Source organism: Calonectris borealis, chromosome 2 (genome assembly GCF_964195595.1).
Source record: "Calonectris borealis chromosome 2, bCalBor7.hap1.2, whole genome shotgun sequence".
Classification (NCBI taxonomy): domain Eukaryota; kingdom Metazoa; phylum Chordata; class Aves; order Procellariiformes; family Procellariidae; genus Calonectris; species Calonectris borealis.
The window spans coordinates 143,680,727-143,704,946 of NC_134313.1; the positions used below are offsets into that span (position 1 = coordinate 143,680,727).

General features: G+C 40.6%; 1 protein-coding gene across 8 annotated transcripts in view; it reads right to left on the minus strand.

The window, feature by feature from the left end:
- Positions 1 to 24,220, minus strand: part of DYNC1I1 (dynein cytoplasmic 1 intermediate chain 1) — a 197,433-nt gene that overhangs the window by 145,612 nt on the left and 27,601 nt on the right. For 5 of the 8 annotated variants that reach the window (XM_075143716.1, XM_075143714.1, XM_075143715.1 and 2 more), the window contains exons 5-6: positions 11,933 to 11,992; positions 7,869 to 7,984 (exon numbers count right to left, since the gene is read on the minus strand). In XM_075143716.1, coding sequence (XP_074999817.1) covers positions 7,869 to 7,984; positions 11,933 to 11,992 — 176 coding nt within the window. The remainder of the gene's footprint in view (positions 1 to 7,868; positions 7,985 to 11,932; positions 11,993 to 24,220) is intronic. The other 3 variants (XM_075143718.1, XM_075143719.1, XM_075143717.1) reach the window with 1 other exon arrangement.

Sequence of the window (24,220 nt, forward strand, 5' to 3'; positions counted from 1 at the left end):
GGACAGCTGACCCCAGCTGACCAAAGGGATATTCCATACCGTATGACGTCATGCTCAGCATATAAAGCTGGGGGAAGAAGGAGGAAGGGGGGGATGTTTGGAGTGATGGCATTTGTCTTTCCAAGTAACCATTAGGCGTGATGGAGCCCTGCTTTCCTGGAGATGGCTGAACACCCGCCTGCCGATGGGGAGTAGTGAATGAATTCTTTGTTTTGCTTTGCGTGCGTGCCCGGCTTTTGCTTTCCCTATTAAACTGTCTTTATCTCAACCCACGAGTTTTCTCACTTTTACCCTTCCAGTTCTCTCCTCCATCCCACTGGGGAGGGGTGTCTGAGGGGCTGTGTGGGGCTTAGTTGCCAGCTGGGGTTAAACCATGACAGAGGTCAAGGCTGCTAACATCAGAGCTCTGGTTTTCCACCAAGTGACACCAGATGTACCAAGATCTCATTCAATTACTTATTTCCCACTGTAACTAAAGGAGCAGGTTGGGTTCTGCACAAAAGAGCTGACTACAATATTTTTTGTTTTATTCTACGATAGAGTAGCCTCCCATCTCTTGGATGGAGGATGGGATCCCCTTGCTCAAAAGCATAGAGCAAGGATCATCCATTAGGATCAAGCAGGATCTGCAAAAAGGAGAGGTAGAGCATGGTCCTTCTCCATGCTATCTGCAGAGGCTTTGAAGCAGTATTCCTTCCTTGCACAGAATGACAGTTGCACAGTCCTCTCCGAGGCAGCCACAACCTCAAAACTGGTTCCTCGTTTCACTGAGAAAGGCAGTTAACCTTTCTGTTTTGTTTCCCATCTTCTGGAGCCTGAATGGTCTGTTGTTCTCTTTCCAGCCTTGTAGAGAATTATTAGATGTGTTTTCTGGGCTTGTATTTAATGCAGAAGTAGCTTGTGCAAGAGAAACCAGGGTCTGCAGAAGGCCTGAGCCACTTTGGAGTAGCAAACTCCCATGTATGTGGGCCTGGTTTTCAGAAGACCTTCCCAGGATTTTGTTAAGATTGCGGAAGAGCTGCAATGAGTCAAATTACTCTGTCCCCGTGTAATGAAATGATCAGGGATGAAGTCTAAGATCCCTAAAGAGTTTTCCTTCCTCAGACCTCCTACTGTGTGTGACCAGAGCCAATCTTCTCTCTGTTAAATCACTTCTTAGTAGATAATTCCCAGAGAATTACAGATGCTTAATAAATTCTCAGATCTGCCTGTTCAAAACAGTTTAGCATTAAGAGGTCTCTCTGCTGAAAACTATCTGAAAACCATCTTGAGTATAAGAAAACTCTTCTCCAGAAGTCTTTAGAGAGGACGTGGGAGGAGAGACAGGGAATGGGAGCAAATACTGCAGCAATTATCACTGATAAAAATACCGGTAGACTCTGGATGTAACAGGCCACCTTTTAGAAATTGAGTGGGACTGTCTTACAGAAATCCTGTTTTAGCCCATGTTTGCTACATATTTCAGGAATTAGACATTTGATGTCTCCTCCTGCCCTCAAACACCAGACTGTGCAGGACCACAGACTACGGCCTCTTCACTCTTCCTCCCAGAAGAAACCCTTGTCAGTGTCAAATACATTATTCTGCACAACAAAAACCACAGAAACACATTTTCCAAAGCCAAGCCCTTATCCTAATTCTGTGCTACATAAAATTATCATGAGCCAGCTGGTGAAGAAAGCCTTTAGTGGTATACACCTAACATCTGTAGCTTGCTAGGAGTGGAACATAGACCCACCACACCTGGTACCTGCCTGATGTGGCTGTGCTGGAGACTATGTATTTTAACAAACAGTACTTTACTAATTGTACTTCGAGAAGGGATTGGCAAGAACAAGGGATTGCAGCTGATTTCACTGGTGTATTATTCCCCTGGATTTTTGTCATAATACCTATAGCTGAATTTTTAAGGTTTTATTTTACTTTTCTAGATAATATCTTTTTTTTTTTCCCCAACTTTTTATATAATAGCTTGGTCTCTTCTCACACTTCTTTCATGAGCACTTAAATTCATACAGCTTTTCACTCATACAACTCAAGTATCTTCTATTAAGTATAATTCTTGCCTCAGACAAAAGATAAGGCGAGTGTTTTTCTGCAGGTCACACCAGCGTCCCTCCCTCGCCTCCAGCATCCCTCAGGCGCGACGCGTCGGTTCATCGCTTCACCACCGGAGGGAGCTGCCTGAATGCCTTTGAAAGATTTTAAGCCCAATTTAAATTAAAAAAAAAAAAAAATTCACCTTTGAAATCTTGTTATTTAGAAAAGAGGATGCAGTTGTGACAGGCATAAAGGGGAATTATTGAAGGACATTTCAATATTTGAGGCAATGCCTCAAATCTTTGCTCCGCTTCGTTCTAGTCTCATCCAATCTTGTACAGTCTGGTACAACAGTACAAAATAAGCTTTGTTGATTTAATCAAACAAAGAGGTCTTGAATTAGGGTGTTTATGCCAGCTATTGAGATCCACAGTATGACTCTGATGGACTGAGGTTTGAGAAGAAAAGGCAAACTAGATTTTTACAGCTAACTAAAAACACTCAGTGATACATGATACTGCCTAGGATAGACCATAATATTTTTTACAAAATTAGTTTCCATTAGTACTAATACTAAGGTTCTGTCTCTCTAAAAACAGAACTTCTGCTTTAACATCATTTCATCTTTCGTTTGTCTCCTCTTTTTAGTAGTGATTTCTATCCCAGTACTGCTCTGCTTTCCAACACCACATTTTGTCTTACAACAGAGGGTCTCTGCTTTCCCCCCGATTATGTTCAATGCCTTTCCATCACACATATTTTCATGTATCTTGACACACATGTTGCATGCATGGCGATGCACAAATGTGCATCTGCATTTCCCATTAAATGAGGGTTTCAAAGCTATTCTTGGGTCCAGACTTGTCTTGTCCTCTTCAGGCTGGAGCTGAGCTCTAAGATCCTCTGGAAGGGAAAAGCCAAAGTAAGCTCTTTAACTTAACCCCCCAGCTTCTGCTCCATGAGCTCTAGACAGATTGGGCATTGGAAAGCTCAAGTATGATCTTGCTTAGTTCTGGGACTGGCTTTTCTTAAGTACAGCATGCATTCACAAAGCTAGAGCTGAGCTACACTCGGACACGGGAAGGCACAGCAGGCCTGGTGCAGAACTTGCTGCTCTAGAGGTCTGATGCACATTATCTTACAGGATAGACAGAGCCAGAACTCCACACTGATTAAACCTGGAAATCTCAGCCCCTAACTATCAAAGTAAAAATAACTTTCTCTATGGATTTTATCATGGAACTTCCAGAGGCCTGACTTGTTTTCACAGCATTGGGGCTTGTCAGTCCTAGTCATGGGTAACTCCTCATCCGATTACCAAAACTCAAAGTAGGACACAGCCCTCACATGGTGTCAGTGTATGACACTTTTAGTCATACGCAGTTTACTCAATAATGAGAAATCTACTTTAATATGCCTACATGAAGTGCTCTGCTATCAAGCTAGTCAGTGAAGAATTAGTCAATGCAGTCAAAGGCGCCTAGAGAGAGTTTTGGTTCACCCTACAGTAGTCACTTACATTTGGTATCGCACACAGATACCTAAACTCATGTGTCTTAGTCTCATGAGCCCTAGACTGTGAGCGGAATTCCCCTCTCCTCCCTCCCTGCTTTGAAAGGGTAACTTTCAGGAACATTAGTTCATAGAACTGCAGTGTCAGAGAGATGCTGAACCCAACCCAGCCTCTGGAGTTTCACCTCCATTTTGCCACTTCATTCCAGTCTACTTCCAAATGGGGTAGGGAAAGAGGAAAAATAAGCTCTCTAATAGCCAAAATATCCTCATTATTTGAATATGGCAGATAAACAGATGGAGCACAGGCCTGAATTGGGTTCTTTGCCAGAACTGGGCAAACATTTGTGATGTAGGATGAGGTTATCCGGCTCAGGAGGTGAGTATGGTAAGACATTTGTTTTCCCCACATGAACAACCATCTGTTGAAGATGATAAACAGGTGAAGTACATGGGACCTCCATGGTTCTAGAAAGTCAGATCTTCTTCCCCTGTATACGGGATCTATTTTTTCAGAAATGCATTTCAGACTAACCTGTTTGCAGTGACAGTCTGGCAAGCCAGAAAAGTGAGAACATCTCATTTTATCAATGAAGAAGTGGTTTCTACTTCACAACAGAGGAATAACAACATTCCTGACACTGGCCACCAAAGCCAGAGAGCTCACAGACCTTCACCTTCTTGCTGCCCCCTGGTTTTGAGGGGAACCAAATCAGAGGGGTATCTCCCTTCTCAGTGCAGGTACAGTGTTATGTTTTCCTCGCTGAGATGTTACCTCCCGGCCCATTGGAGAGCAGGAGAACAGTAAGCTGCTGCTGAGGCACCCAGCAGAACTTGAACGTGCAGGCTGTTCTCCTTTCTGGAAAGGTAGCTTGCAGGCAGACATACAGACCTCCTTCCACTGCTGTATGGCAGTGAGGGATTCATCCTGGGCAGAGGTCAGGCCATGGCTTTTCTGTTGATGCTTTCTCCTAGCTGTGCATTTAGCAAAGGGCAGTTCTGCAGTGCTTTGGAGGGTCCAACCACCGAAGGCTACATGGGGCTGCCATTCTGGGGCAATGTGAGAGTCTCTGTACAATGAAGGAATGTGTCCCAGAGACCTCTCAGAAAACATTTGGCATAGTTCAGGTCTTAATCAACTCCAGAATGGAAAAAGCAGCACAAGTGAAACGTCTCCCAATGCCTACGAATACCTACATTCAAGTTCAGTTATAAAAGGAGGAGGGGAAGAGTAAAGAGCACTTTTTTTCTCAGGCTCCAGAGCCAAGATCTGGGTGTTTTTGAAGTCATCCTACGAGGAAGAAAAGAAAAGGCTGAAGCTTACCGTGACCTAAATAAAGCAAAAGAATTAAGTAATTGTGATCAAAGGATTGAATGATGTATATACACATCTCCCTAAATAATAGAGTGGGTGGGGGAAATGACATGTCATTATTTTCCTCTGAAAAGAGGAGTTAATCTGTTTTTATACAGTGAAGAATAATGCCACATTATTTCTTCTAAAATTAGCAGGTGACAAGCTGAGACTTCAGGGCTCATAGCATCTGGCTCTCTGGCACCACACTGTACTTACCACAATGAAGCTTTCCTTTACCAGTTTTATAAGGTTTGGTGGGGAATGGGCATTACCACAAAGGCCTACATCCACTAAGCTCCAGAACAGCAGTAGGTCTAAGGTACCTCAGAGTTTGTTTCTTTCTTTCTAGAGAAGCAGAAAACCTGATACTGACATTTCAAAAAAGCTGCAAAGCTTTGAACGGACTCAAAGTCCTCTTTCAGTGGCTTAATTGTACAGGAAAGATCTTTCCATCCAGCTGTACCCTTCATTAGTTGTCTTCCAACCCAGAAGCAAGCGTGTGACAATCTCATCCTAAAATTCCGCATTTTGACATTTCCAGTGTCCAAGGCAGGCAGCGGAAGGGTGAATTCTGAAAGTCAGACTCATCTAAGTAAATAAGGGTGTGGGTTTTTTTTTCCTCAAACTCTAAGGCTTCAGATACTGAATAACTGAGCACATAACCATAGTAATGGCTGAACAATTTATCTTGAAAAGATAATGGCTATATTTTATCGCACGAATGCATAGGAACAGCGTAGAGACTTCTCTTCAAAACTGCTCTCCCGAGGAATTCCCCCGTTTGCTGTTCATGTTTAAAGCGACAGTATGAAGGGCTCAGCATTCATAAAGAGGCTTGGGAGATTGAAAACCTGAGAAGTCATTTCCATCAGACCTGGGAGACCAAAATCACGGAGCTTATTTAACCCCTAGAGAGTTTCCAATTAAATATCATTTCAATGGAATAACCAAACTTTCCTGACTCTCTTTTACTGATGCAGGGCCATATTGCTGTCCAAGTTATGTGCAGAGAATTCCCTAGCAGCAGATTGGAAAGGAAATAGAAGTTAAACTTTCTCTCCTCCACGCATCTGAGGGAAGTGATCAGGTGATATTTTCTCTGTGTTTAAATATGAAAACTTCATTTTTGTGGATGTTTTTTTCCTTGACTGTGATGACACGGAGAATATGAAAGAAAATAAATCCAGTCACCAAAACCACTTATCACCATCTGACCTTTCCCATCACAGGTTTGGCCTAAGCAGTTTGAAGTCCATCACTTTTGATGTTTGCATTTATCTTCTTTCATACAAGTGAGGAACAAGAGGTTCCTCTGTGTTGGGAGAACCAAGAAAAGCCACACTGCCCTCTGTGCTTGCTGTCCTGACTGCCAGGCTCCACAGCAGCCCACTGTTGGGTTTTTTTTTCCTTGAAGGGTAGGAGGTTGTCCTCTTGTCTACCCAAGAAAAGGATTTTGTAGTAGTTGAAGAGCTCCTTGAGAAAAAGCAAGAACTTACTGGAAGAAGTTGCTTCCTCAAGAGAGGTTGGCCTGTTCAGAAAGGCATGTCGTGAGTGCTGGAGTTGCAGGCCTGAGAGAGGTAAACACGTCAAAGCCGTATCTTCAAGTCCCCGTATCCATAGGCTTTTGCATTGGATAAAGGCCCTGCGTCAGGGAGGAAGGGCGTCCTCTCCATCTTACCTAACAATGACTGCATGATAATGCCCCAGGGAAGGCAAGGCCTCAGGGGCAAACCCCGTCTTCTCGAGGCTTCAGCAGCCCTCAGAGAGAGGAGCAGAGATGAGCTGGGTTGAACTAGGGAGGCTCCTGAGGCAGCCTCTCCCTCTGAGAAGGCAAAGCTGTCAGGACATCCTGCTCAAGAAGCAGCATCCAAGAACTGAGTTGCCTATGCCGGAAGGCGCTGTTTCAGACAACAGATGACTCGGGTAAACCTGTGCTCTGGGAAAGTAGAATCTAAGTATCTAACTCCGCAGTTTTCGTTTCTGGTTTCTTAAAGGCAGACCTGGTAACCCAGCTGCAGAAAAAAAAGCTGGCTATGTTTATCACTGTATCTTCCCTGACATTAACTCATATTTAGGCAGATTTACTCGCACACTTTTTGCAACCTACTTGAATCTTCTTCTGTATGGAGCCTAGTGAAGTTCTACACTATCTATCTGCTGCAGGAAAGCACCCAATTGTTGAACTTTTCTTGATTTTTCGTTGTTAACAGCAAAAATTACAGTCAAGACTGTCTTCAGCTTTTCTTCTTCTACCTGCTTTGTAATAGTATGTAAATTACATCAGGCTAATGTGCAGTTTTACATTCAGTTTAAATGGTTTCAACTGACCTGCAATCAGTGTTCTGCAGTACAACACTGGCAAGTGTGCAGTCTAAGGAACGGATAGAGTAGCACTCCATGTATTTACATATTAACAGGAAAGCCAAACAGCTAACAAACAGCTCCAGGAGCACAGACAATATATCTGTCAGCAGAGAGAAAGCAGGACCGTCCGCATCAAAGTACGTAAGCCTCCTTTTTCAGCACATGGAGCTAAACTGTAACTTCTCCTAAGATTCACCTACTGGAGGGGGACACAATTACACTGACCAAATATCTGAGGGCAACTTTCCATCACGGTCTCTCTACAAAGCATGGAATGAATAACTTCCTTGAGAAAGCAAGAAAAATGGAATAAAGCACTATTTTAATTATATTCATAATGATTTATATGAAAATATGCTGTTATCTAAGCACAACCCATTGTAAGGCAGAAGTAGTTTGGTTCCAGCTAAATTTAAATTCATTATTATAATTATTCTCACCAGAACAGCCATTAATCACATAAACAATACCTGGCTTGCAGAAAATATGTGATAAGTAGCTATGTTATGATTTACTGTTATTTTTCTTATATTCTTTAACTCTTACTCAAATACTTATTTTCTATGAAAATGTTTTTTGAAAAAAATAATCTTACCTTCAGATTGATGCGTGGCAAGAGGTGTCTGTGTCTCCTTGGAGTATGATACCACCTCCCGAGGTAAGAAATCAACCTGGGTAATCTTTGACACCCCTAGTTTGTGCAGTCTGCGTCTAAGATGGAATACATGACATCAAAAGGTTAGTCATGTTAAATGTAAATCAGCAGCAGGAACAAGAGTGCTTGCTTTTATGAACAGGATTAAAAAAAATACTTCAGTGTTTGCTAAGATGAAACACAATACACTATGCATGAGAAGTACCTAACTGCAGTGAAGAAAATTAACCTGGGAACCATTTGCCATAATAAAGTACAGTTACTGAACCTCTAGATCATGCTGCTGAGAGGGACTGTAAATGGGAGAGAGAAATGACCTGCTTGTGCCCCTCGTAACATGCAACAAAATTCTCTTTCATACCATCATTACTACAATGTTCTGCCTGATCAAAAGAGTTAATCCTCAGCCTGAGATACACAATAGTGGAAAGGGCACAGTGGGTGTGAACCAGGCTGGATTAGAACTGTCAGATGATCACCTGAGAGCAATAATAGAGCCTTTAATTGGCAAGGTGGGTAATTTCCATAAACAAGGAGATTCTCCCTTCTACAGGAGTTATTAGTAGTAGAACTGATGTAGGTTTATGATTAGTAGAATCCTAATGCAAGGGTTGGAGGGGAGCTCTGAGACACAGCTGGAACAGGGCAAGTATAGCCTTCTTTTTCTACTACTTCCCTAATTTTAAATAAACTATATGAAATAAATCAGTAAAGCCAACTAACTGTAAGTGGGTAAGGGAAAAAGAAGAGAGACAGCTGAACATGATCATGCACACTTTTAGTCAAACACAGTTCACTCAACAGTGGGGGGAAAAAAAATCAATTTATCTCCTGAATATTATTTGACCGTCTCTAGGGAGGGAAGAATAACAAACATTTACTTGCAAATGTTTTACTGGAAAAAATGCCAACTTTCAGCAGAGAAAAGAATATGCACATAGTAAAAAAATCAACTAAATAAGTCCAGTTGCCTAGATCAACAAGGGCAAGCACACTTACACGTTTACGGGAAATAAATTCGTGGACATAATGTTTCTGTACTGCCATGTCATTAGAGAGAGCAATTTGGAAAAGCAGAAAATTCATACACATTATCCATATGCTCTCTGTTTTCCAGATTGTCAGAACAGAGGTCAAAGGTTTTTTGATCTAATTCATTTACAGTGGTTTAGGTATTCAATTAAGATTGATCTGAAAGAAAATGGAAATCTCAAAAGGAAATTGTCACCATTGGATGACACCTATTGAACTCTTCAGCTGGTTAATGCTACATCAGCTATATATTTTTCTAATCTGCCTTACTGGCTGAGTTGTTATTAAGCTGAATGCAATTAGATTCAGCAGGTAATCAGTATGAATCAGCCGTATCACATACCAAACCACTAGAGCAGAAATAGTTGTTACAGCTCTGAGTCTTGCTTCTTTTCAAAGAGGAAAAATTAACAAGTCTCCTTCCTTACAACCATCTGTGACTTTGCCAATATGAACAAAAGCTACAATTGTCTGAAAATCCTATGTGGGGGCAGAAGAACTTGTGATATACTTCAGCTAATGAAAGTTTTAGTAGTGTTACATTTTTGTAGCTGCTTTACCTGAGGGTTTGTGTGAATTCAAGCTTTAATAAATATCCCACTCCAAAATCTCGTGTGCTTTTCCCTCCTTCAGCACCAGATGTGAAATCTCCGTTGCCTACTTGGTCAGTTAGACTTTCCTATGTAACCAGTCCTCTGCTGCCCCAGGCTACTGGTTCCACTTACAGAGATTCTTAAGCCTTCTGCATTGAAAGAGTTTCTTGACTGTGGTCTTGGTTAAGTATAATCTCTAATTAATTATGTGTCTAATCTGGGCCTAATTAGAACCTCACCTAATTCTAACAACAGTTTCACATGAGGTCACTCTATATCTCCTCAACTGCCTCAGGATGAGGAACATTGATCCTAATGGAGAGCTGGATTTAACCGCTAGTTGGATTAGCCTCTTTGTAGACTGCTAACCAAGAAGTGAGCTACATCTCAGAGCAGTGTGCTGACAGAATGTGTGGAATTTTTCGCCTAAAACATTTCTAGTTCAGGAATTCCTGATGCCTGTACAAATGTCTAGCGTTGCCCATATCCTGGTAATTACTGGTGAAGACAGGGAGGTCTCTCTTCATCTGAAGGAATGTGGTCTCTTTTGACCCTGCTAAGCAACCTGTAATCGTTCTTGCGTAACTAAAAGCTGGCCTAGTGCTTGGTCCCAAGGACTTGGAGACAATTGGAGCATCCTTTCAGTACCTGGACCCTATCAAATATGGACTATAATATTCTAGTCTCCAGTTCTTTTTAGGGCAGCACTAAACTGTCTATTGCTTTCCCATCCCCATTTTTCATCTGAGGTGCTCATAATTCTTATCATTTACAGTTTGCTGACTATTTATCTTAGAGAGCACATAAGCTTTGAAGGATTCCTTTCAAAACTGCCTATGGGATGTCAGTAGGAGGACAGTAACTGAAGTCCATGCATCCTGTCTGTAGGAGCCAGAAGAGAGATGTATCTGCTAGAAGTGTTTAACTACACACATCATTTGCATGCTGACTGCAGGATTTCTTTTGCATTGCTGTTTTTTTTTTAATCTCGTCTCATGACACCAGAGGAAAGTCTGGTTCTCCCTCTAACTCTGCCTTGGTTTTGAAGACAGTTTTCTTTCAAAAGGGGCAGGATTTTTCTTTTACTGAGTATACCTGTAGATTTACTCTTTGGCTTCTTTTCCGTCTTTGCACTGACTGCTCATAAAAGATTGAAGTCTTGTGGCTATACACAGGGTTATCTTTACGTGAGTCAAATAAACCTCCTTGCCTTGCACAGCCATTTGAGGACCCTTGCTCCTGGGAGTGCTCATCTTTTAATCCAAACTTTTGGGAAAGAACAGCTGAGATTTTTAAAAGGTTTCTGTATATTAAACCAGCTCAATAAACTCTATCTTCTTGGTATGGTCCAGGTAAAGTTGTAGAAGCTGGATCTATTTGAAGCCACACTCAGGTGGAAATTACAAACATTCCTAACGGTTCTGGATGTGGAGAAACCCTGTATAGAAAGCTCTCCAGATGCTTTCAACTCCTTCTGCAGCTGGGAGCGCTGTCAATCAATAGTTAAGGGGAAATTGTGGTTTTTCTTATAGAATGGTGAATGAATTTCACATGAAAAGCATAAGATGCTTGCCCGGAGACTCAGACAGGCAAGCCCGTAAGTTCGGAGGTAGAGCAATTTCTTCAACACAGAGATTGGGTTTTGCCTATGACTCAAGTTCTGAAGAACTTGAGGGACAGCTATGTATCCTTTTTAGGGAACAGTTTATCCTAAATATCTCTGCAAGTAAGCATTTCTAAATTATTTAAATTAACTAATTTTTTCAGATGTTTTGGGTAGAGAAGTTCCATCCCAAACTAGAAAATATTAATTTTAGGTCTAGTACAGTTTAAAAAATGCTTGACTGGCCTGAACTCAACTAAGATGACAATTACTCTTGGACTATGATGATATTTAAGTGCAGAATTATAAGCACATATACAGCTCCTAAGGAAAAAGGGGAAATGGTTACTGCATATGGAAACAGCATAACTATAGCAAAGACAGGAAGGAGGGGAAAAAGTACCTTGCAAATGATTCAGAGAGAAAAGTCTGAATCAACAGGTACAAACAAGACCAATGTAACTGTACATGCACATTAAAGTGCCACAATAATAACATTTCATCTGTAATGAAATAGTTATTTGTATTGTGCTTCAGGCAACAGAAATAGCAGCTTATCTTTTCACAAGCTTCTTTAAATAGTTGATTTTTTCCACAAAGATGGCTTTGCTGAAGCTTCTTATTGATGAAACAAAAAAAAAGGAAACTTAAATTATGGTATTTTTGAGTCAACAAAGCAAATGAAAATCACATAAAACCAGCTCAACTGGGAAGCATTTTCAACATAATTCTTGCAAAGAAATGATAAACAAATAACAAAAAGAGCTGACATATACCCAAGTTCAGAGTCAGACTGGAGCTGCAGCACTGAGGGGTCTGTGTCCCATTGCAAGGTCCTAGGGTGGTAATCAGCCGTGCAGCACAAAGGGGGGGGAAAAAAAAAGAACACACAATTAACTGAAAGGAGGAACAAAACCCCATCGCATTAGTTACATGCTCTATGTAGTACATTGAACCTCCAAGTGCAAGGGACAGCCACAGTATGTCAAACAAGGTTTGTATGTCAAACTGTGATGAGGCAGGCAACTTATTAGAATTACATATTGGTAAGCAAAGGAAAGAAGCTGGGTTTCGTTTCAGATATTGGTTAATGAAACATTCTTTTTTTCTTTTTCTGAAAGATTTCTAACTCTTTAGCTACGGTTGATGTATTCACAATAACCTGTAAAATCTGCGGGCACGATTTATTGTAATCATGTTTTTATGGATAAGGTGGACTGAGCACTAGCCGTGGACCCCACTGAAGAGTCTAGCCCTCTGCACACTCCTGAGACTGACGGTAAGCCATCCTGTAAAACAGTGCTCGGGGCACGAACATCACATAGTGTGTATGCCAACAAATGGCACACTGACACCAGCTCTTTCGTATTCTGGGGGCATCTGGGACAAATAAACAAATTCTTCTTCTTTTCCTCCAGATAGATAAAATTTCTGGGGAAGAGGGGAATGATACATCTGGGGAAATCAGATCTATGACAGTCTCTTAATGGACTGCTGTCATATGGGACTGTCACCAAATGTGCAAATGCTCCAGAGGTGTGGTCTGAAGTGAAGATGTTGTTTCTCGCATTGCAATGCAACTTGCCATGCTACCATCTCTAAACCACTTTGCAAATACTCACAGAGCCTTTCTGGAGTGAAATACTTATAATCGCCCAACTTAGAAATACAAAAATCGACATATTGAGGCCAACATTTTCAAAAGTGCCCACTCATTCCCTGGCTCTTGATTTTACTTTATTTTTCTTCCCTCGGGAAGCCACATCTCATCTGCAAGAAAACTGCCAGAATCCATGACAGAATCATGAACACAGGTCTGGCTCCTGAGCACCTTTTCCTGTAGTATGACACTAGATTATGCATTGCTCTCACAAGCAGAGGCTAAAGCAAAGGAAAGCACTCCTTCACTAAAGCAAGCAAGTCATGCAGACACACTGGATAATGATACTCCTGAAAATTAAAAACTCCCCTCATTTCTTCTGAATACAAATTTTGAGGATACAGAGAACGTAATATTACCAGGTTCAGCCAAAACCAGCCATATAACCAGCCATGCTCAATTTACACAAGCCTTTCTGCTACAATAGCAATTTCCGCCAATGAATCACTCATATAAACTAAGAAGTTATTGAATCAGGTTAGAAATAGATCTCTTAAAGCCATATAATTATGCTACCTCCTGTACTTAGTAAACTCACCCATTCTATTACCAATGTTAACTCACTCTCTGGAGAGACAGACATTCTGTCGTGTCAGAGTGAAAGAGAATCAATCTCAATACCCTGTACGTACAAAAAGAATGAAGAATTGTAATGCGAAGGTGCTTTCCCATGCAACATAAAGGCACTCATTCCCCTCAACTTCTTATGATCCATAGTGATATGTATTGGCATGAAAGACTTCACAGTGATACAGAAAGACTTCTCCAAAACAAAACTGTATTACAGAAGGGTCAGAGAAAAAACAATACAGTGATAAAGAACAGATTTTTTCCTTGTAACTTGACTGTAGCTCAAGTACAGTAGAAAGGAAAGTGGACGTAAGGATATGAATGCCTGATGCAAGGCAAAGGCATCAGTGACTAATGCATTATAGATACTCCATTAAAAATGCTATCTGTGTGAAAATGACTCTTGTAATGTCACCAAGGTCAGTAGCATATATTAGGACTTGCCATGTAAATGCCAGTTTCTAACTTATAGCTGCCTAGGGGCTACTTACAGATGCATATCCGGGTTTTCCAAACACTTAAAAGAAAACATACATAACTCATTGCATTTTTCCCCCCCCTCCATCCACTTTCAAACCTACAAAATTTCCCAAGGGATAAAGACTGTTCCATCAGAAAGAACTCCATTATCATCTGATTAAAACAAGAGCTTGCAACAGGTCTCTAAAGAGGTATAGCCCCTACATTCCAACTCTAAAAATCCAGACCAAGTTACAACAGAGGGCACATTTACTTCATGCTCAGCTGAATGCCTAAACAAAATAAACTTAGAGATCTCACACACTCAAGACAGCACTCAAATCCCCAAAATATGAGAATAGCAACACTTATGGTTCAGGCCATCATTTGTTACATGCAGACCATACATGTAGTGGAGACACGTTCTGCCCTTAAGGACTTCATTATCTGGATTCTGACATAGAGACTTCACCATTCTTGACGTTGATACATACTGTTAATAGCAATTCTCCTTGACTCCTGATTACACCTGTTTTCAACAGTTTTAGTGCATCTGCAAAACATTTCCTAGATTTGTGCTCCAAATGGTAATTGTTCTCTCTGCATCATTGTACTACCACTTGCAAAGGTCTGAAAAATAGATAAGGAAGCAATCTGCTGTGTTGTCCTCTCAAGCTTGGCTGAGCAATGTTATTGCAGAAAACGAGGCTGCAGGTAGCAGATCTTCAGGTTTCAAGTCTCTTGCCCTCGGAGACACAGAACGCAAGTGGCTACACTCACATAGTTGTGAGGAGGCTGGAGAGCACAGGGAGTGACTAGATGTTTCAAGGAACAATATTGATTTGTCCTTTGTCCCTTCCTGGTACCTGAAGAATGTCTGCAGATCAAAATGAAAGTGAGTGAACAGTAAAGATGTAATCTGGACCTGCAATTTAGCCAGTTTCCACGGCAATAACATTGAAAAAGAAATAAACAGATTCTTTGAGGATTAGCAACTCAAAGATGATGTTGAATAGCCTGTGCTGTCATCCAGACTAGGAAATTAAAGCTAATCTGTTTGTGATGAGCAGACATAGCGCATGACATTCCTTGATTGTTTGGATGAGCATCACCATTATGCTTGCTCTCCTGTGGACAGGTCTCACTGGGGATTGTGAAATGCCATTGGATCTCAGTGAAAAAGCAGGGCCAATCTTTTTCAAATCTAGTGCATGAGTTCTTTCCCCAGAGATTTCTTCATGAAGAAAAGGATTAGGTGCTGTTCTTTTATCTTTCTTCTTCATAAAAGAAAACTGAAATTAGCTTTGGAACTTCCAGTCACCCAAAGACAGGGGCAGAAGGAGCAACATTACAGAGCCCAAAGCCAAGCGCGTGGCCCAGGAGAACTGCTTAACCAGTAGGTCAGCACTCAGGCAGAGGTGCTCCCACTCTGGACCCTTTCAGAGAGCACAAGTTGGTGATTCAATACGTGGATTCAATAGATTTTGGCACAGATCTATGTAGAAGAGATACAAAACATTTTACCTTAACATTTTTATGGGGAAAAGAGACGAGCATTAGACCAAGCAGAGAAAAGTAGTTGGTCCCTTGCACTTTCCAGTCCTTCCACAAATCTCCTGCAGAGCATCTGAGCTGAGCCTCCCCCCGCGAGTGCACACGGCATGGGAAGGGACCCTGGCAACTCACCGAGCACGAGCAGCACCGTCAGGACTAAGCCAGATCAGCCCGTTCCCACCACCCAGACAACACAGGCTCTATTTTAATCAGAACTACCCAACATTGTTTCAAAGCTGGTTGCTATATAAGTCTCCCACATAGTGACAAACAATAGCCCTGCTATCAATCTTCCTTTTACACGTTTGGTGCGCAACGGCTGCCCTTGGCTGATTTTAGGATAAAAAGCTGTAACTATTATCAAATAACAGATTGTTCTAAAGCGGCATGAGGGAATGAGGGCTTTTCGATCTTGCACTAAGTAGACAAGGCACAAGTGTTATTACTTCTCTTTAAACTGATCTGCTTCCACTCTCTTCCTTTAGATAGGCATATTTTAGTATTCTCTATTTGCCCTGTATTATGATCTCAATAATCTATTTTTTTTTCTCGAATTTAGGACAGTATTAATGCTGGTGCAGATGATTTTGATACAATGAATCTTCTTTCTCCCCAGTCAGTAGGGGAATAACCTGCAGAAAGAAACAAACAGGAGGAAGAGACCCAGAAGTGATACATTTATTAAAGGATTGGGTGGTAAAGCAACTTGTTACATTTTTCTATTCTGAATACATGTCCAAAGCTGTAGGGAGATATTCAGAGCACAGTTTTAAGAGGACAGAGACCATTGCAAAACTTAAGGTGGGAGGTAAAAGGAATTTGAACAGAAGCATTCCCTTTTCTGTATTATTATTACCATGGAAAACCAGGCACTTTTTGCCATCTGTTACGATGCCCTGTGGAACCTTGCTTCCAGAAGATTTTATTCTGATTGCATAATGTCAATTATGTTGATTAAAAATGTGGAAAAGACTAAAATAAATAAACTAAAAATAAAATAAAATAAAATATTTGAACTGTTTTAGAAAGTTCCCAACCTCCAAATGCATTCATTAAGCATGGAGTCTGTCATCTAAAACCATCTGGAATTCATGAGAAATTCTCAGCTGATTTAAACAACTTTGGGTCTGGCCTCAGTGATAGTATATGAAACGTGTAAGGCATCATTGCCAATACATACACTTGTTAAATCACCATCATAAAATGATATCCAGAATATCCAGAGTCACAGTCAGATCGCGGTACAACTTGGCTCTGGTAAGTGCCCCAATCCAACACTTTTCATTCAACCAGTATGCAACATGCTGGCAGCTTAGTTCTGACTCTGCTTCCCTGAAGCTAAAATCAAATCCTCCCTCATCTGTTGCTGATGCCGCAGAACATGTGTTCTGCGTGACTTCTTTTCTCTCCCCGCTCTCCCTTCCCAGGTCAAGAGCAACCAGGCCTGAAAATCCATGCTTTTGAAAAAGGCTACTCACAGAAATAACAGCAAACGCTGCTTTCTCAAGGGGCCCCTTGCAGGGTAGAAATCTTTTTGCCGCATGGCAAATCACACCTTCAAGTGGAACTAGAGGGAAGCAAACACCATATTGTGGCATCTCCTGTCACCAACAGCTGTTGTGCTTTCCAGTCCAGAAGAAAACTGCACTGACAGTGTACCAAGTCCCAAGGTATCTGCTGAACTGAGATATCCATATGTGTCCCTAATGAAGCACCATTAGACCTGACAGGTCCCAAACCCAGCATCTTCCCTTGCAGCAACAGCAACGCCCTAAGATGACCCTCTGTGTGGAAATAGCTATGCCCTCCTAACCCTAAAATACAGCAAAGGAGTGTGCCATGACTCCACAGATTAAGCTGAGGTTTTCAGAGATCAAAGGCCAATCCCATTAAGCAGAACATAGATTGTTACTAAACGGAGAGACAAGAATTGAAGGAGAGAGTCACCCACAACATATGGAGTCAGCCACAGCATATGAAGTCTCATAGCACCTTTGCTTACAAGAGTAAAGCTTCTAAGATGATATGAATGTTAGGAAGAAATGACCAGTCTAATTTTCCCCATCGGAGGTAGCAGGGGGTCTTGACATTACAATGGGTATTTATACTATCTTCAGGCACCTAAATGAAGTGCTCCAGCAATGAAACGTCACTTGGTTGTGTGATTCTGTGCTCTCCCTTTCATCTCCCTGCTAGCACCCGATGAAGAGCCAAGGGGCTATCTGTATTGATGGGGGAGCTACTTGAAAGCCTGCAAGGCTCAGTCTGCTTCTTGCTTTCTTTTATTCTCACTTCAAATGCAACTAGAAAAAGAAGTGAATTAGAAAAAAGAGTGAACCAAAAAGCCCCAAATTGCAAAGAGCGAGAGGATTCTTGTTTTTTACTTTGATGCAAAGAGGAGCCCCATGCTTAAAATGCAGGCCTGGCTTACAATTTCCAAAAGATTCAGAATTGCTTACATTAAGAACTGTGCACCTGCACATGGATGATATACTGAAAAACAGGTTCCACCCAACTCATATATTCTTAAAAATACTGGATGCAAGAACTGTAAGATATGAGAACTATTTTAGAATCACCAGTATAATACAACGCTTAAGATGCGCTTGAATGCCTTTTTTCAATACGATAACAAATATTGTCACCAAATTACAACCCAGTATTATCTGCAATTTCAATATGTAATCTATCATGTATCTAGACTCTTTTTTTTGAAGGTCTGAATATTGCCAAAATGAATTAAGGCTGCATAATTACTTAGCTATAAAATTTTAGAGAGTTCTACCTACTTTGTTGCGCCAGTTTCTCCAGAGCTCCTACTTTAGTGTTGATTAATTAGAAAATCTGAACTAAGAAACTGTTGGTGAGAAATTACTGCAGATGTTTAAAAATATATATGTATATAGATAAGCTGGTTTTATTCCTTTCATTCCAGATTTTTATGATCTTAATTTTCTCCACTATGATTTTCAGTTTCTGATATTTTTTTGTACGTTTAAAGTGTGTCTCCGAAACAAAATACGTCAAGAAAAAGAAGATTCAAAGCTACTACTCAGAGATGGAAAAGTACCACTTGCCTCAATTGATGCTTTGCATTTAAGCCACTATTCTGCTGCCATCTGTGCTCTGTTTTGCAGATCTGTTCCACTTTGAAAGGATTGGCAAAAAGAAAATACCTTCCTTGTGCTACTTGTTTCCTGAAGCACATTATAAGCAAGATGGTTATCAATCAGCAGCTAGGGAGGATTTGTGCCTCTCAACAAGACGCTCGCTTATGCTTGTAGAGTAGTACGCTCTGACACCACCGCGGGTTCTTGTGTTCGGAGCTAGGCTGCTAATCATAAAATAAAATGCCATAATACATTCAGTGAGCAAGGAGTTTGGCACCACTGTTGGAGCACAGCCAGATACTTGCGTTTGCATTTACACTTCCAAGCAGGCTGACACCTCTGACTTCCAGTCTTCCCCAATAAAAAGAGCAACTATGACCTCCCTGAGTGCAGAGCACTATCTTTCAGCTGCCTGGCAACCATAACAGCCCTTCTCAGAAGGGCATGAGTTTAAAATACTCTTCTTTTTTTTTACGATATATTTATTAAAAAAATGGACAAATAATATTTGAAACATGTATATTTCAAAATTGTTTTTAAATCAAGGCTATGCTGCTGAATGTATTTAATAATTTTCAAAATCCACTTGACATTTAAATCAGAATGAACAATTCTGGCATGCCTTTAATTGTAAGAACTGGATTGTCACCTTGTTGATTCCCATTTCACAGAATTCCACTAATTAAATCAGCAGTTAAATTCATCCAATCTGCTGAACTTATTTGATATATTTAAAGTTTGTCCTTTGATTCAGGTCTACATTACAGAATATAGTCTCCTGGCAATGTAATGAACTTGTCATTCTCACAATTTATATGCTATAGCTACAGAAATCTTAGTCTACAAATTTATGCTGGTTTGCCAGGAGGGTCACTGTGAGCAGCAGGCTGGATCTGCGAGGACAGAAGGTCAAACAGTTAGAAGCTTCTGCTGAGCCTATGAACTGACACAGATTTACTGTAAGTGCTGGATAGCACGAACGGTCATTTCGAAAGTGCAGTAATAAAAAACACATTCAGGAGCGGGAAGGCATAAGTTGTTTTGTTCTTGTAGCAAACTCTGAAAATTCTTTTAAAAAAAATTTTTTATCTTAGTTTTTATACCAAGAGTAAGTCTATGCGACCAAATAGAACTCAAATGATCACAAATGTAAAGAAAGAACTTGACGGGCGAAGTTTTACACATTATCAGCTCCTGCAGATGCTTTAAAGGAACCACAGTACTCACGTTAGGACACTTTGATCCAGAGATAAGGAAAGTCTCCTCATAAACTTCAAGCGGCTTTGGATGATACAATCACATAAAAGACAAAGTTACATTTATTAGTCAAACCTAGGAAAGACAATCCATAGCCTGTCAGAGGAGTCAAAGAGGTATCATGAAGGCTGGAACCTACAATTTTTAGGTCTGGTCTTATTCAGCTGAAGAAGAAGGTGAAAGATTTCAGCAAATTTTCATTTCTGCTTCAGTGTTAAAATCCAGTAACTACTAGCTGGAAGAAGAGTTGGTGTTTCCCTTCCTTTGTACAATTTATTTTGTGCTAGAACAGCAAAATCATTCCAGAAGGGGATGAGATTTTTGCCGCAACTAGGTTGAAACAAGAGCTCACTGTATGAGAGTTATCAAAATTTTTTCACATCAACAGTCAAAATGTCAAAAGTTTTCATGACCCAATTATCTGACTTTTAATAGACCAGCTCAGAAATTATATTCTGATTTTGAATTTTTAAAGTAAATAAGTATAACTAAAATTTCTGAATCAAAATCAGTTTTAAATGGAAAACCAAAATCTTCTGCTTATGAAAAATTTAATATGGCATGCTTAGACTGTTACAAAACCCCTTGAAAAAAGAATAAAAAAGATCTGGAGATTTACTCATATCTTTCCAGTGGCAGCAATTCCCATTTTACATATTTGAAGAAAATTCCTAAAAAATGAGTTATTGAAATAGCCTCTTCTTATTTTTCCAGATTAAACATAAAATTGTGAATGGGGATTTTCTAAGGGGCTTTTTAATAGGCTAGTGAAGGAGGAAACATCTACATGCACAAACTGTACCAGTTTAACTATGTTAAACAGTTTAACATGGAGGTGATCTCACACAATTTAATTAAATCAAGACTAAATTCTGTGCAAGAGAACTGTTTAAGCTGAGCTGGCCTTAGCAAGTAAGTTGTTTTGTTTTAAGAGGATTAGTGTTTTAGTCCCTAAAATCATCTGATTGTCTGACTAAATATATGCATGATATGCCTGGAAATAACTACAGAGAAGTAACTACAGCTGGGCTGATAACCTAAATGGTTAAGTGGGGCTTTATACATTAATATTATTTTCTTCTGGATGCAGCTGGGGCTCAGGTTTCCAAGGCATTTTATGAAGCACCCTGGGAATGGCAATCTTTCCTTCTCCTTTAATTTATAGCATGGAGATGCTTGCTAATGAGAAAAATAATCAAAGATCTGGAGGACTGAACTCTATCCATCCTTTACGAATGAAAGCATGAAAATCCTTAATGATGCCACAGGCTCACATGCTAAAAGGATTGCAGATGATTCTAATTAATATGGACCATTCTGACTTTGTAACTGGCACGCACTGAAAAACACTCCCTACTTTCTAGGTCAGATATACAGACACTTGAAAGCAACTGCCAAGTTGCTTCAGTCCCTAAGGTGGCTGCTTATGTTTACAGGCTAAAAAAAAAATTGGCAGGGAGAGGCTTCAGATATCTAGGGCTAAATATACATTGAATATAAAGGAGAAGGATTGTGGTTCTTCTTGTGCTGGGACAAAAGGAGGGAAAAGACTGCAAGAAACCTGCCTTCCTCCAGCCACGTATACCAACCCACGCAGGGCAAGCCACGATGTGTGCAAGCAGCTCAATGCAGCCGCTCATACTGAGCAGCCCACGCTCGAGGAAGGAGGACCGGCCAGCCCTGTTACTCTCCTGTAAATGGGCTGGGGGTGGGAAGCGTGAGAGATTTGCAGCATCGCTTTAAAAAGCAGCAGAATTCCTAGGGCAAAGATAGCTGAGACAGCCAGGGTGCCCCTGGGCAAGGGGAGGAGGCTGACACTGTCACTTCTTCACAGATGCCAGCACGATTCAGGTCAAGAAGGCTTAAGGCACAATTTGGCCTCTAACACTGTTGGAAACTGTAGGATAAAACACATGTGCCAAGAGATCCTGACGATGGTGTCATGGTAAATTATACAGGAAAAAATTTAACAGCTGGAGTGTGTATTTCTGCCTTGCCATGTAATGGCAAACATCCCACACCAAGCCCAAAGCCACCAAGACGAGTGGCAATGCCAGCATCCCACAGGTTATCCCGTTTGCCTCTAGCCACCAAGTTTCTCTTGAATCTCCACTGTGAAAGACTCATGTCTGCACTATACAACGGTCCCTGGGGTTGCAATCCTTCATTTTTTTGAACAAAACACCATTCAAGCGAAGGTTGCCATGAAGTAGTTATTTTCCCTCGGCCTTTCCTGTAGCTCCCTCAGAGTCTTTACATTGTTCTGTGCTTCCCTTTGGCTCAGCCCATTTATGAAATACGTGTGCCACTAAAACAGCCATTTAAAAGCCATTTTGTACATACAAACTGGTCTTAAAAAAACGGCATAAAAAAAACCCCTGCTACTAATAACCGTTAGGGCTGCTACTCCTGAGGCAATACAACACAGGTCCACTTGTACTGGTCGCAACTGAAGGCGGCTCCCTCTCATTTGTGAACGTGGTAACACAATGAAATGCTGGTAATGCAAAGCTGAGCAGCAATGATGAAACAGCATCATCGCACAGAACCTGTCAAATGCATTTACTTAATGATAAAGTAGCTAAGCCCCAGGCGATACGGTTATGTTAGCAGTGGTTTTAGCAGATCTTACAGAAACATGGTTTTGTTAATGTCTACAAGGGATGTTTTCTATAGCTAAAGAGAAGACAGGAAATATGCTGCAGGGACTGTAAAAGATGATCTACTACAAAATCCAACTTTCCTGTATAAATGAAATAGAGACCAGGATCCACCTTCTTCTTTTGCCTTCTTTATCTGTCTAATTAAACAGCAAAGCAGGCATTTAAAAGGGAGAATGGCACTCTGATACCCTTTCTTCAGCTTGTCAATGTGTTATATTACTGTACTAGGTAAGGAGCTGTTTAAAAATAAAACAGTAAAAATAAAAGCTGACTTGCCAAGTCGGATTTTTCAGGCAAAGAGCCTAAAAAGCACAGAACCTAAAGACTTTGGTGACATTTAGATACACTCATGAAAGATCAGCAAACAAAATCTTTGTGATTTTAAACATCACGTGGTAAGAACACGCTTCTTAACTAGAGATGCCTTTTTTTTTTTACTTGACTGACAGTGAGCAAGATTAAATACAAAACTGTAAAAGAGTAAATACAATAATGACATGCTCTGACTCACTCGGTGCCCAGATGCTCCAGAGCTACCTCTTTCCTTTTGATCATATATCTGAGAAGCAAGAAATGTTTGTGTTTGAGAGTCAGACATGAAGCAATGCAGGATTAACACAAGTCTCGTGTGTGTGTTTAGATACTGCCTTATAAAGCAGAACACCTAATAACTATACAAAAACGAGTAAATAATATGCTGCAGAGAAAAAGGACTGGAACGACATCTGTTTCTCCCTGCACTGGGCCAATACAAACTGAGGGTGGACATCAACAGAGTGAAAGAAAACATATCCTAGTGTATTTCTTTTTATACCCAAATGGCTCAAAGTGGCCATAGTAGATGGAAGCAACTCAGAATCATGTCTGATGAAAACATACATGAATGCAGACTCATATTGTCAGCAAACTTCAAAATAGAATGAGAGAGAAGAAGACATGCTCTTGACTCTCTATCAGTAAGGACATCCAACCTAATGTGACAGCTGCTACTATGTTCTCTGGAATACAACTGGGAACACGTTCAGAGATCACAGTAACTGCAAGATGAACTGACATAGTGGACAAAAAATTATGCCAACAGCCAAAGCCAAAGGTGATATTGCTCCTCAGAGAGAAGTCATCCAGCATTACAGACAGCTGTTCTATTTCTAGGATTGCCCATATACTGTATTTTGTCTAGAAATAAAAAACTGTAGTGATGATGAGGCAATCAGGATTCCAGAGTGGTCTAACTTCTATGGCATATTACTGCTACAAAATGGCATATTACTGCTACAAAACCTCTTTGAGAAATCTGATTTCCCTCTATTTTTGTCTTTTCTTTGCTACCTAATGCTATGCTCAAACTCATTCCCACTGGAACTTTCATTAAATATTTACAGCTTCATCTAAATAAGGACTAACCCTGCTTTACTGCAGTAAACTTCACACACTGAAGGAAGCTAACCGATTTCAGTCCATCAAACACGTCTCAAAACTGTGATATCAATGGAACGACAACATAATTCAGGTAAGAACCATTTAAACTAAGTATTATGTAGTGCCCTTATGCAAGTAAGAACAATAATTATAGAATGAGTAGCTGTCACCAGACAAACCCACCAAAACCAATGGACTGTGAGAGAAAGTACAAAATAATCCACCTTGCATTATTTTAAAACACCACAATGAAGTATCCATCCTCTGAAAGAAGCTACCAGAAGATGAAGGATGCTTCCTATCACCTTTGTCTTTATGGGAGCCCACAAAATAATCAGGTATCTAAACGTATGGGCAGCAAAATATGCAAGT